At 40.6% G+C, this 15181-nt stretch overlaps 1 protein-coding gene across 1 annotated transcript; it reads left to right on the top strand.

The window, feature by feature from the left end:
* Nucleotides 1–1011: 1011 nt before the first annotated feature.
* On the top strand, nucleotides 1012–10320 carry LOC139395855 (zinc finger protein 180-like). Its single transcript, XM_071143165.1, has 2 exons — nucleotides 1012–1384; nucleotides 7794–10320. Exons 1-2 carry the CDS (start codon nucleotides 1012–1014, stop codon nucleotides 8837–8839), a joined length of 1419 nt encoding a protein of 472 aa, XP_070999266.1. The 3' UTR covers nucleotides 8840–10320.
* Nucleotides 10321–15181: the final 4861 nt, after the last annotated feature.

The following is a 15181-nucleotide window of genomic DNA, read 5'->3' as shown; positions in this document are numbered from 1 at the left end:
AAAAGTGGAAGGGACAGACCGTCTACTCTCCTTGACTTTGCTGTGTTTCTAGAACCTTCTAAAGAGGTCTTCCATTTTGACTCTGTAAGATTTCTGTTGTTACACCAGTCCGCAGTGCTTCTTGCGAGAGAAGCTTCTCAGCTTTAAAACGGATTAAAACCCACCTTAGGACAACAATGGTTGAAGACAGGTTAAGTCAGCTCAGAATTCTCCGTGTTGAGTCAAGGAGGACACGCTCCCGTCAACATGGATGAGGTTGTGAAACATTTTGCCAGTTCTCACCAGAACCGCAGAATTGTGCTGTTTTTAAATCTACCATGGATCATTTGGCACTTAGGCAGTCCCTCTGTTCGTGATTAAAACCTGCACTGTGTACTGGCTAGTACACTGACATTCTGAAATGATACATCCAAAGGATATCACAGATTGCCAGCGTCAGCATACGACCTCGGTAGCACAGAGTAAATCAATATGACGTTGAAAAATAGTGTATTGTGGGTAGTTTAGAAGATATCCGGAAATAAGTTAATAAATATGTAATAACGCAAAAAAACATAACTGTTTGTACTTATAGGTAACCATATCGTGACTACAACTAGCTTACTAAGTATTTAACCACACTGTATTGTTACACTGGTGAGTAAAAACTCATGCTTCCTACACTTTAACTTGTTATCTGAAGATAAAATATACATTTTTACTCGACTGCGTTACCCACTCCAGTCAGCAGATGGCGGTCTGAGACTTTAAGGCGATGCTGCTGGTGTGACGTATAATCTAGTGGACGGAACGCTTCTTTCAACAGCAGCAACAGTTAGTCAGACACCTCGGTAGCTTGCTAGACAAAATAGACGAACCGATAAAGCTTTAGATGCTTCCGTAGAGCCACTGTGTTTTAAACCCACTTCTGTTGTCTAGTTAGTTATCCAATTTAATGTCATATTTACGTTGTTGTTATTAGTCAGCTAGCTGGCTTCTTAACACTAGCCTAGCTATCTAACATCCCCAACCATGAGTTCACTAAGCTACTCTCTTGCTAAAGAAGAGGAGGTCTGCTGGACGGAGAAAGAAGCTCTCGTGAAAGAGGAGGAAGAAGAGGAGGCTGTTACCGTGAAAGAAGAAGAGAACTACGTTTCAGTGAAAGAAGAAGATGTGTTCGGAGTGAAAGATGAGGAAGATGATACAGTAAAAGAAGAGGAGGAAGAGAAAGACCAGGATGCAGTTTTTGGAGTGGAGGAGGGGGAGGTGACTGTCACATCGAAAAAGGAGGAGGAAACGGGATATCTGGGCCCAGTTTCCCTAATGCATCTTAAGGCATCCAATGGTTCTAACGATGAACTTAGCCATAAGATGGTTTTGAGAAACCGTTCCCTGATTAACACTAGTAAGTACTGTCTTAACAACAGAGGCACAATTGTTGAACTGATGTGGTGTTTGGTGTTTAAGGGACAATCTGCAATGCTACATCCGTATTGGGACTTTTAAATTATTTATTTCTAGCCATTAATTCTTGAAGAATATAACACATGCTTCATGCTCTGAGTTCAACTGTTGTACCCCATCAGAACCCAGAATAAGCTTTTTTTTTGTCTAATGTTTAGAAACAATGTAAATCAACACTGTATTTCCTCAACATGGTTAAAACTGTAATGTTGATATCATGAATGGTCAGTCCTTGCATCTATAGGTCTGTCTATGAATTTGAGAGTAGTTACATTTCTCCAGTCCCATCCATCATCTTATTACCAAAACAGTGGTGGAATGACAGCTTTGTTATTGTTTGAACTGCAGATTGGTTGATAAAAAAAAAAAAAGGACAACCTAGGTTTTAAATAGCAACAAAATGGCTGCCCTGAGACTTGGTTTGGTAAACAACTGAGGGATGGGGGCTGGAGAAATGTAACCACTCTCAAATTCATAGAGAAAGTTATTGTAGCAACCTCGTCAAGAAGTTCAGACATCTTGGCATAACAGTTATAAGGTGTTGGCTTGACAGTCGCTGGACCCATGTTTGACTCTCGCTCAGGGCTACCCCCTGAATTCACTACACTATGAATACAAGGACTGGCCATCCATACGGTCAAAATGATAGTTTTAACCAGATTTTGAGGCTATATAGTATATTCTAGAATTCATCCATGATGTCATAATGATAGTTTAACCAGGTTTCTAGGATATATTGGATATTCTAGAATTCATCCATGATGTCATAATGATAGTTTAACCAGGTTTCTAGGATATATAGTATATTCTAGAATTCATCCATGATGTCATAATGATAGTTTAACCAGATTCCGAGGCTATACCGTGTTAATCTACCTACAGTGGTGTTATATGAGTTTATGTTTTGGTTTCTGATGGTTGAAATACAGTTGAAACATTTGAGGCGTTTATAAGTTCTATTCTTCAGGATGGCTATAAGGGCTGAGCCCGAGTGGTAGGTCGATAGGCTGTTGTAGAAGTCTTCATCCAAATCAAGGTTAGTGAAAACTGTTCTGATGTCTATAAGCTCTCTTTGGTCATAGGAAATGATGGTGGAAACATTATGTACCAAAAAAAAGTTATGATCAGTGTAATATATATATTACAATATATATATATATTTAAACACAAAATACCACAATTGGTCAGGAGTCCTTAAAACGTCTGCTTTCCAATGTAGCACCATTCTAGTTAACATTCTAAATAACATTCTAAATACCATTATATATAACGTTATAATAACATTCTAGATACAATTCTAAATAACACTCTAAATAACATTCTAAATACCATTATATATAACGTTATAATAACATTCTAGATACAATTCTAAATAACACTCTAAATAACATTCTAAATAACATTAGCATGAATTAGCCTACGTGAACAAGAAGCACAACATATTTTCAAAGATGTGTGATAATTAACTCCTCTGTAATATAGTAAAGCTTTGCAATCGTGACATTATGTACTTTCGAGGAAATTAGGCAGATTTTTCTTGACTGGTTTTTAGAAGGGATTTCGTGACTATTAGCTTAGCAACCACGTGACGCAGCAAGGTGAACTCGATTGGTCAACAGTCTGTTAGTCGTTTGAAAAGTTTTGAAACTTTCTGAAAAAGTTTTACCTTTTAAAACATTTTTGTTTACTAGCCTGTTTAATTTGGATCCCGTGACGCGGTTAGCCTCAGTCCTGTACTTGTGGATATTTAAATCGCTGCTGTTTGTTGCGGTTTCCATCTGCTTTACGAGCTGTGCCTGCTGGAATAGTGTGGTGTACCAGCGTTAGTCTACGTCGCATCCATCATGCCGCCCAAAGTTAAAGAAGGTTTGGAGGAATGTAGAGGACGGTGTTTAACTATGACAGGTACGTGATATTTTACATCAACAAAAATATGTCTACAAGCATTGGTTACAGCAACAGGAAAATAGCTTCAAGAGCCTTTGTCCAAATACTGGTGGATTCAACTAACAAAAGAAGGGCCGATCTGACCAGAGAGGTTTAAGACCTTAAATAACAGTTTGCAGTTCTCCCAGGGAGAGGTGGATGTCCTGAAAGACTTGCAGCAAGATGTAAGTCCCCGTGAGATGACATCATCACTGTCTGTGAATTTTTTATCACAGATGACATCATCACTGTCTGTGAATTATTAGTACAGATGACTGGGGAAACAGACTATCTAGAGCACGTGTCAAACACAAGGCCCGCAGGCCCAATCCGACCCGTGCAATTATTTGGGTTGTTAATTCAGTCCCAGCAAGCACTGCCAAGCACTGCTAACGTGCTACACGCCAAACACCAGTGGACAGAGGCCACAGGCACACCCCTCTTCCCAGATCCACACACGAACCAGCCAGTGTGCTGTATCATATATACAGTTGAAGTCGGAAGTTTACATACACTTAGGTTGGAATCATTAAAACTTGTTTTTCAACTACTCCACAAATGTCTTGTTAACAAACTATAGTTTTGGCAAGTCTACTTTGTACATGACACAATTAATTTCCTAATAATTGTTTACAGACAGATTATTCCACTTATAATTCACTGTATCACAATTCCAGTGGGCCAGAAGTTTACATACACTAAGTTGACTGTGCCTTTAAACAGCTTGGAAAATTCCAGAAAATAATGTCATGGCTTTAGAAGCATCTGATAGGCTAATTGACATCATTTGAGTCAATTGGAGGTGTACCTGTGGATGTATTTCGAGGCCTACCTTCAAACTCAGTGCCTCTCTGCTTGACATCATGGGAACATCTAAAGAAATCAGCCAAGACCTCAGAAAACATATTGTAGACCTCCACAAGTCTGGTTCATCCTTGGGAACAATTTCCAAACGCCTGAAGGCACCACGTTCATCTGTACAAACAATAATACGCAAGTATAAACGCCATGGGACCACGCAGCCGTCATACTGCTACGGAAAGAGACGCGTTCTGTCTCCCAGAGGTGAACGTACTTTGGTGCGAAAAGTGCAAATCAATCCCAGAACAACAGCAATAGACCTTGTAAAGATGCTGGAGGAAACAGGTACAAAAGTATCTATATCCACAGTAAAATGAGTCCTATATCAACATAAGCTGAAACATAAGCTGAAAGGCGACTTGGCAAGGAAGAAGCCACTGCTCCAAAACCGCCATAAAAAAAGCCAGACTACGGTTTGCAACTGCACATGGGGACAAAGATTGTACTTTTTAAAGAAATGTTCTCTTGTCTGATGAAAACAAAATAGAACGGACCACCGTTATGTTTGGAGGAGAAAGGGGAAGGTTTGCAAGCCGAAGAACACCATCCCACCCGTGAAGCACGGGGGTGGCAGCATCATGTTGTGGGGGTGCTTTGCTGCAGGAGGGACTGGTGCACTTCACAAAATAGATGGCATCATGAGGAAAGAAAATTATGTGGATATATTGAAGCAACATCTCAAGACATCAGTCAGGAAGTTAAAGCTTGGTCACAAATGGGTCTTCCAAATGGACAATGACCCCAAGCATACTTCCAAAGTTGTGGCAAAATGGCTTAAGGACAACAAAGTCAAGGTATTGGAGTGGCCATCGCAAAGCCCTGACCTCAATTCCATAGAACATTTGTGGGCAGAACTGACAAAGCGTGAGCGAGCAAGGAGGCCTACAAACCCGACTCAGTTACACCAGCTCTGTCAGGAGGAATGGGCCAAAATTCACCCAACCTATTGTGGAAGGCTACACGAAATGTTTGACCCAAGTTAAACAATTTAAAGGCAATGCTACCAAATACTAATTAACTTCTGACCCACTGGGAATGTGATGAAAGAAATAAAAGATGAAAGAAATAATCCTCTTTACTATTATTCTGACATTTCACATTCTTAAAATAAAGTGGTGATTCCTAACTGACCCAAAACAGGGAAATAAATGTCAGGAATTGTGAAAAACTGAGTTTAAATGTAGTTGGCTAAGGTGTGTGTTAACTTCAACTGAATATACACCATACGACTAATGTCTACCAGACCGAAAGTTTAAACATGTTGGCTTAACATGAACATGGCTTAACAATGAATAACCAAAAAAACAAACTATTTTATTTTACATATTAAACCTGTTTTTTTAGGCACCAAACAACTTATATGTACTGTAGACTTCCATTAATTTATTAGACTGGTACCAAACTACCTTCAGACCAGTCTTGTCTGGTCTTCTGGGCGTCCAGAGCAATCGACCAATCAAAAGTTTGGACACACCTACTCAGTTCAGGGGTTTTCTTTATTAAAAAAACTATTTTCTCCATGTAGAGTAATAATAATAATAATAATAATAATAATAATAATAATAGTGAAGACATCAACACTATGAAATAACACTAATGGAATCATGTAGTAACCAAAAAAAAAGTGTTAAACAAATCTAAATATATTTTATATTTGAGATTCTTCAAAGTTGCCACCCTTTGCTTTGATGACAGCTTTGCACACTCTTGGCATTCTCTCAACCAGCTTCATGAGGTAGTCATCTGGAATGCATGTCAATTAACAGGTGTGCCTTGTTAAAAGCTAATTTGTGGAATTTATTTCCTTCTTAATGTGTTTGAGCCAATCAGTTGTGTTGTGACAAGGTAGGAGTGGTATACAGAAGATAGCCCTATTTAGTGAAAGACCAAGTCAATATGGCAAGAACAGCTCAAATAAGCAAAAGAGAAACAACATTCCATCATGATCTATGATGAAACTGGCTCTCACGAGATCCGCCACAGGAAACGAAGACCCAGAGTTACCACTGCTGCAGAGGATAAGTTCAATAGAGTTACCAGTCTCAGAAATTGCAGCACAAATTAATGCTTCAGAGTTCAAATAACAGACACATCTCAACATCAACTGTTCAGAGGAGACTGTGTGAATCAGGCCTTCATGGTCGAGTTGCTGCAAAGAAACCACTACTGAAGGACACCAATAAGAAGAAGAGACTTGCTTGGGCCAAGAAACACTGGACATGAGACCGGTGGAAATCTGTCCTCTGGGTCCGAATTGGAGATTTTTGATTCCATTTGATTTCACTACGTGACTCAGGCCTTCATGGATGAATTTATGAATTCACTTCTAATGGACACCAATAATAAGAAGAGACCTGCTGGTCTAACAGACACGAGCAATGGACATTAGACCGGTGAAAATCTATCTTTTGGTCTGATGAGTCCAAATTTGCGATTTTTGGTTCCAATCGCTGTGTCTTTGTGAGACACAGAGTAGGTGAATGGATGATCTTCTCATGTGTAGTTACCACCGTGAAGCATGGAGGAGGAGGTGTGATGGTGTGGGGGTGCTTTGCTGACGACACTATCTGTGATTTATTTAGAATTCAAGGTACACTTTACCAGCATGGCTACCACAGCATTCTGAAGGGATATGCCATCCCATCTGGTTTGCGCAACAGAACAATGACCCAACACACCTCTTGGCTGTGTAAGGGCTATTTGACCAAGAAGGAGAGTGATGGTGCGCTGCATCAGATGACCTGGCCTCCACAATCACCCGACCTCAACCCAATTGAGATGGTTTGGGATGAGCTGGACTGCAGAGTGAAGGAAAAGCAGCCAACAAGTGCTCAGCATATGTGGGAACTCTTTCAAGACCGTTGGAAGAGCATTCCAGGTGAAGCGGGTTGAGAGAATACCAAGAGTGTGCAAAGCTGTCGTGAAAGGCAAAGGGTGGCTACTTTGAATAATCTAAAATCTAAAATATATTTTGATTTAACACTTTTATTTACCACATGTTTCCACATGTGTTATTTCATAGTTTTGATGTCTTCTACAATGTAGAAAACAGTTTAAAAAATACAAATAATTAAAGCCCTTAAATGAGTAAGTGTGTCCAAACGTTTTACTGGTACTCTATATTTATTATTATATACATGGCTTAATGCATCATTACATTAGCCATTTAGCCCCAGTATGAAACTCAACTAGTCTCTCACTGTTTAACTAGAATAACATCAGTTGTGTCCTTCAAACTGTTAGACTGTTAGTCCATAATCAACTGATAAGTGGTACTTTTTTGGTGCTGTACGTGTTGGTGAGAGGGATGATATTAGAGGGTTCAGGGTATGGAGATTGGGCCATGAGAGGGTCTTGAGCTGGTGGTCCTCCATCCACACCTTGATTGACCTGGCTGTGTGGCATGGAGCAATAGTCAATTAAGTTTGTAAAAGCATTTAAACATTCATTACAGACATCAATTGTTGCACAACATCCTGGGCATCACCTTTTAGCTCAAATAAACAGTGGATTTCTGCTGTTGTGGGCCTTTAACCATCTGCCTGACTTTGTCGTTCACACAGGAGAGAGACATGACTATTGTGGATCCTCTGGGGAGCCTCAACAACATCATGAAGCTGATGAGGCAAAGAAGAGTCTCTCCACATCAGAAACTCTCAAAAAACACCAGCAGAGATCCACAGAGAAGAAATCTCAACGCTGCTCTGATTGTGGGAAGACCTTTTCAAGATTATATACATTACAATCACACCAGAGAATTCACACTGGAGAGAAACCTTTCAGCTGCGATCAATGTGGGAAGAGTTTTGTTACATCTGGCTGTCTGACTATACACCAGAGAACACACACAGGAGAGAAACCGTATAGCTGTAATCAATGTAAAAAGAGTTTTGTTACATCGAGCTCTCTGACTATACACCAGAGAACACACACAGGAGAGAAACCTTATTGCTGTAATCAATGTGGGAAAAGTTTTGTTTCATCTAGCCGTCTGACAATACACCAGAGAACACACACAGGAGAGAAATATTATAGCTGTGATCAATGTGGGAAGAGTTTTGTTTCATCTAGCCATCTGACTATACACCAGAGAATACACACAGGAGAGAAAGCTTACCACTGCTCTGACTGTGGAAAGAGTTTTTCTATCTCAGGAAATTTTAAATCACACCAGAGAACACACACAGGAGAGAAACCTTATAGCTGTAATCAATGTGGGAAGAGTTTTGCTCAATCAAGCAACCTGATAGCACACCTAAGAATACACACTGGAGAGAAACCTCACTGCTGCTCTGAGTGTGGGAAGACCTTCTCAAAATTATATACATTACAATCACACCAGAGAATTCACACTGGAGAGAAACCTTATAGCTGCTCTGAATGTGGAAAGATCTTTTCAAAATTATATACATTACTATCACACCAGAGAACACACACTGGAGAGAGGCCTCATAGCTGTAAGCAATGTGGGAAGAGTTTTATTCGCTCAAGCTGCCTGATGGTACATCTGAAAAAACACACAGGAGAAAAATCCTTTAGCTGTGATCAATGTGGGAAGAGATACTTTGATAAAAGATCTCTGATCAAACATCAGAAAATACATGCTTGAAGGACTTGAATGTCACAATGTGGAATGTTTTTAACATTGTAGAAGGCGTATTTTAATTAATAATGTGACAATAATGTAGAACCCTAATATTTTTCCCCTGTTCTATTGATTTCAGTGTGATATGGATATTAGCCTCATCAGGGGAAAAATCCAGGTTCTGAAATGAAAGAGTACTATTTATATGATTAACAAGAAAACTTGTTGCGTTACACTTACCTCGTTGGCGACCCACTTGAATCAAAATGCAACACTTCAAAATGTAGCTAGCTGTTTTCTACAAATTGTCCTCTAAACCAGTGATGTACACATTATTCCCAGATTCTGTGTTTTTTGAGCTGTTAGTTTTATCAGGTTGTGCAACCTCATCTCCCCCTCTTGTGCAATTGATTTCAACGTGATATTGATGTGAGTGATGCTAAATATGTGTACTGTTTCTCTTCGTTTTGGGGACCCCGAAATTTCAATGCGTCACTCCAAAATGTAGCTGACTGTCTTCTGCAGGTTGTCCTCTAACCTGTGAGGTAAAATATGTCTCCCATTTCCATGTTTTTTTTGTTTTCAATTCATGTAAAATGTTGTAATCATACATATTTATGCTACCGACTGAAAAACTGTTGGTACAATGATGTTGTTTACGAACGATGTTGTAAAACAAGTTTATATTGTTCTATTGGATATTACACCCAGGCCTCACTATTTTAATCAATGTTATCTCCTTAGAATGATCATTAGTCTTGTATTGTTCTATTGGATATTACACCCAGGCCTTACTATTTTAATCAATGTCACTTCCTTAGAATGATCATTAGTCTTGTATTGTTCTATTGGATATTACACCCAGGCCTCACTATTTTAATCAATGTCACTTCCTTAGAATGATCATTAGTCTTTCAGTTTTTGATTTTCTTTAGTTATTTTCATTCTCTTATGTTTGTTGTGGTGTAAATATTTATGTTTTTTTATGCTTTTATATATATTATTATTCCATGCCTCACCATTAAGTTCTCCAATACATATTGAAAACGTTATGTTTGGCGTAAAAGCAACAAATCAAAATCAAATCAAATTTATTTATAAAGCCCTTCTTATATCAGCTGATATCTCAAAGTGCTGTACCCAGCCTAAAACCCCAAACAGCAAGCAATGCAGGTGTAGAAGCACGGTGGCTAGGAAAAACTCTCTAGAAAGGCCAAAATCTAGGAAGAAACCTAGAAAGGAACCAGGCTATGAGGGGTGGCCAGTCCTCTTCTGGCTGTTCCGGGTGGAGATTATAACAGAACATGGCCAAGATGTTCAAATGTTCATACATTTCAACCTGACAGGATGTCAGTCCTGTCTGGTCTTACTATTTTATTCAATGCCATTTTTTTAGAATGCTCATTAGTCTTTCAGGTTTTATTATGTTTGTGTTTTTTATTAGTCTTTTCCTGTGAAGTCATTACATTCATGTCTGAAATGTGCTGTATAAATAAAACATGATTTGATTGAAACATATTAACCAATTCAGTGCCGGGGTAGTGAAGCAAAACTCAGCAAAAAAAAAAAAAACGTCCTCTCACTGTCAACTGCGTTTATTTTCAGCAAACTTAACATGTGTAAATGTTTGTATGAACATAACAAGATTCAACAACTGAACAAGTTCCACAGAAATGTGACTAACAGAAAATGCAATAATGTGTCCCTGAAAAAAGGGGGTCAAAATCAAAAGTCACAGTCATTATCCGGTGTGGCCACCAGCTGCATTAAGTACTGCAGTGCGTCTCCTCTTCATGGACTGCACCATATTTGCCAGTTCTTGCTGTGAGATGTTACCCCACTCTTCCACCAAGGCACCTGCAAGTTCCCTGACATTTCTGGGGGGGAATGGCCCTAGCCCTCACCCTCCGATCCCTCCAACAGGTCCCAGACGTGCTCAATGGGATTGAGATCCGGGCTCTTTGCTGGCCATGGCAGAACACTGACATTCCTGTCTTGCAGGAAATCACACACAGAATGAGCAGTATGGCTGGGGGCATTGTCATGTTGGAGGGTCATGTCAGGATGAGCCTGCAGGAAGGGTACCACATGAGGGAGCAGGATGTCAGTCCTGTCTGGTCCAGCGACGGTGGGTTTGTGCCTATAGGCGATGTAGTTGTGGGTGATGTCTGGTGAGGACCTGCCTTACAACAGGCCTGCAGGCCCTCTGTCTAGCCTCTCTCAGCCTGTTGCGGACAGTCTGAGCACTGTTAGAGGGATGGTGCGTTCCTGGTGTAACCCGGGCAATTGTTGTTGCCATCCTGTACTTGGAATGTATCCTGCCGAGAGGAAGGACACCATATTGGAGTGATCCAATAGCTCACATGACCATGGTTACATAAGTAACCATCGTTGCTAGTTTACAGAAATCGCAGAAGACATGGCAAACGACCCAGCAGCAGTAATGGAGTCCGGGCCAAGAGGAGAACCTCAGATTTTCCTACATCACAGTAGAGAGAACAAAGGGAGTTAAAGGGATTCAAACGACCTGACCCAGCAGCAGTAATAGACTCCGGGCCAAAAGGAGAGAGTGAACCTCTGTTCTCTCTACTGTGTGTAGGGAAATCTAAGGGAGTTAACAGTGATTCAAAACCGACCCATAATTAGCCTTAGCCTTTATTCTGCTGAGACGGTAAGACACTTTTGTCATGATTATGGCCTGGGGGTAGGTTTATGACAGTCATAAATACCTCTCCCCCCTTTTCCTCTCTCCACCCAACTGATGTGACATTTGAAAATCCCTTGGTTAACATAGAGATTCTGGGAACATCAGAAGGTGGGGGGAAATGAACCATATTTCCGACCAGTTGAACATATGCGTTGGTACTTAGTCATCTGAGACATCTGAGACATTCTCATCAATGATAAGGTGACAACTTGTACAGTGGAAAGTCTACACATTATAGTATCAGATTCACATGGAATTGTTGTGCAATTTAAATGTTTGAATATGAAATTATTTGTGAGGGGATGAAATGTGATTTTAGCTTCTAAAATGTAAATATTGGGTTTTCATGAGTGAATTAGGCCCGACTCAGTGTCCCGCCCACGTGAAGAGACATTGGTTATAAACTATGAGACACGCCCTCCTCTCCCTTCCTATATAAAGCCTTGACGACAATATAACCTCCTGTTCCGGGTACACTACGATGACGATCCGATGTCCAGAAGGGTTCAGATAATAACTACAGAACGAAGCCAACCTCAGCATGAGCGTTGGTTGGGAATGGTATGAACTTTGAACTCTTATTCGCTACAGAAGTGATACCTCCTAGCTGTTGAGTTAGTAACAGCAGCTGTAAACAGACAGAGTAAGTAACCTGTCTACCACACAATGACGTTGCTACAACGTATCCAATTTACCACCAGAGACATTCTTCCGAGGACAGGAAGATAGATCTCTGTTGGCCAACACGAACAGCATCTACGACCAACCTACGGAAGCGCAGCTCAGAGAAAATATGTCCTTTTCCAAATGGGCGGTAATTTAGAATGCATAAGATTCTGTATTTACGATAGAGTAGCTGCCTACGGCCCGATAGAGACATCGCTTCTCCCTTTGTTCTTCAGTCTTCCCGCTCTTTTCACTCAAACCCAGCCCCCTTTTCTTTGTGTAACCAGCTGTCATATCTGTTCCGCCCGCTAGGGACGTTTTCCTTTATGACATCATTTGTAATCAAGGTATGATTCATTCTGTGTATATGTATTTCTGTGTGATTTAGTTAGGTATTTGGTAAATAAATAATTAAACCCAAATTTGTAGTGCTGATTCAACTTGTTAGCCAGGGTTCGTGAAGATAACCAAGAATTTACAACTTTCAGATGAGACTGAAATAAGGTGACGATTAATATTGACTGCTATTGATGTAAAATATTACTAGGTCTTTAAGAGTTCATTCGGAAGATAACTGCTCTATAAATATTATTTTGTGGTGCCCCGACTTTCTAGCTAATTACATATACACGATTAGCTCAATCAGGTGATATTAATTACAGAGAAAGGATTTTATAGAATAGCGTGTCATATCACTTAATCCGGCATAGCCAAAGACACGACACGTAGTTAGATAATATATCTGACTAGGTATAAAGTGAAATGTTCCTTTAGTTGTAGATATGTATGCAAGTGCACAGTTCATATTTGTATGCATATATGTATGCAAGTGCACAGTTCATATTAGCTAACTAGCTATTAGCTTGTTAACTAACTGCAACATTGGATTGTTTTATGTGAATGTACATTGTCGCTTCACTAGCTAATCGTAACTATCTAATTAATGTGTATAAAATGACTTGACCTTGTGTTATATTTCTGTTTGTGCTCTGAAAACCACACTGATATTGGCTAACTACTTCAGTTCCAGTGTACTGCCACAGAATAGACGAAAAGCTCAGTTCAGATGTACATTTTCACCCCATCCATTGTATAAGACTGGTTGTGTTGTTGATACGGTATATTATTTAATAGTCGAGAAACATTTCCCCCCAAAAAAACATTTTACTCAACTGCTTTACCCACTCCAGACAGCAGATGGCGATATGTGTCTTTCAGGCCATGCTGCTACTGTGACGTATAATCTAGTGGACGGAACGCTTCTTCAACAACTGCAGCCACCTCGGTAGCTCGCTGGACAACAAAGTCGGAACATTCAAGTTCTTTGGGACAATTTCGTTGTTTATATGCCGCTATGTTTTGAAAACACTTATATGCGTAAAAAGAACACACTCAGTTACCCCATTTAATGTCATATTGACGTTGTTATTCAGCTAGCTGGCTATTTAAGATAGCACTAGTCTAGTCGCTAATGCTAACTAGCTAGCTAACATCCCTGACCATTAGTTCACGAAGCTACTCCCCCCCCTGCTAAAGAGGAGGTCTGTTGGATGGAGAAAGGAACTCTCTTAAAAGAGGAGGAAGAGGAGGCTGTACCAGTGAAAGAAAAAGAGGAAGAAGCTTACAGAGTGAAAGAAGAAGAGGAGGATGTTACTGTGAAAGAAGAGGAGGATGGAGTTTTGGGGGTTGAAGAGGGGGAGATGCCTGTCGCAGTGAAAGAAGAGGAAGACTGTTTTGGCGTGACGGAGATGCCTGTCGCAGTGAAAGAAGAGGAAGACTGTTTTGGCGTGACGGAGATGACTGTCGCAGTGAAAGAAGAGGAAGACTGTTTTGGCGTGACGGAGATGACGGTCACATTGGAAGAAGAGGAAGAGCAGGCTGGAGATCTGATGAACACCGGTACATACAGTAAGTACCATGTTAAACAGCGGTGTTTTTTGTTGTTGTAGCGCTCCTGTCAATATTTAGTAAGGACGCGCAACCATAGAATTACAATGCTGCACCAACCAACCAAAACTATGAATCAATTTTAGCAGCACCCAATCACATCAGACCTTATACCTTCCATTCCGTCCAGCCCTGGACTAAACTAGCTAGTCATTCCACATGAAGGAAAGCTTCCACTCAACATTCCATAGCAGTCTGAGATGTAGCTACACATTTTTGTGTGTGTAATAAGTCAAGGGATGTGAATACTTTCTGAAGGCATTGTATGTAGTTTCAGCGAGTCATTATCAACTGGGCAGACAACGGTTGTAAATTATTTAGCATAGGCCCTTAGTGGAGCAGCGGTCTAAGGCATTGCAGTGCTTGAGGCATCACTAGAGCCCCGGGTTCGATCCCAGACTGTGTCACCGGGAGACCCATGACGATGCCGCACAATTGGCCCGGTGTCGTCCGGGTTAGGGGAGAGTTTGGCCAGCCAGGATTTTCTTGTTCCATGGTGCTCTAGCGACTCCTTGTGGTGGACCCGGGCGCCTGCATGCTGACTCTGGTCACCAGTTGAACAGTGTTTTTCCTCCGACACATTGGTGCAGCTGCATTCCGGGTTAAGCGGCTTTGGCAGGGTCGTGTTTCGGAGGACGCGTGGCTCTCTAAATGTTGCTTCTCCCGAGTCCGTACGGGAGTTGCAGCGATGGGACAAGACTGTAACTACCAATTGGATATCACAAAATTGGGGAGAAAAATGTGTAAAAAGTACAACAAACAAACAAACAATAATAATAATATTCCTCATCCCCAAATGTATTATAATTATTTTATAAATCCTGAACCAACACAATTGCGCTTGACACCCCAACCCCTCCCCTGACTTTGTTGATAGTTACTTTATCGAGGAAAAGTGTACTTCGAATAGTTGTGATATGTGGTAGTCCCACCTAGCTATGAATGCACTAACTGTAAGTGGCTCTGGATAAGAGAGTCTGCTAAATGGCTCACTACTGTAGTGGCTCTGGATAAGAGAGTCTGCTAAATGGCTCACTACTGTAGTG

Source organism: Oncorhynchus clarkii, unplaced genomic scaffold (assembly GCF_045791955.1).
Source record: "Oncorhynchus clarkii lewisi isolate Uvic-CL-2024 unplaced genomic scaffold, UVic_Ocla_1.0 unplaced_contig_450_pilon_pilon, whole genome shotgun sequence".
Lineage (NCBI taxonomy): Eukaryota > Metazoa > Chordata > Actinopteri > Salmoniformes > Salmonidae > Oncorhynchus > Oncorhynchus clarkii.
The sequence above is the reverse complement of the archived record's forward strand: the minus strand, read 5'-3'. Positions and strand labels throughout refer to the sequence as shown.

Bases quoted from the DNA above. Each gene is read 5' to 3' on its own strand.
- LOC139395855 (XM_071143165.1), top strand. From the start codon at position 1,012: ATGAGTTCACTAAGCTACTCTCTTGCTAAAGAAGAGGAGGTCTGCTGG. The intron at 1,385-7,793 runs GTAAGTACTGTC...TCGTTCACACAG, and splicing joins CCGTTCCCTGATTAACACTA to GAGAGAGACATGACTATTGT.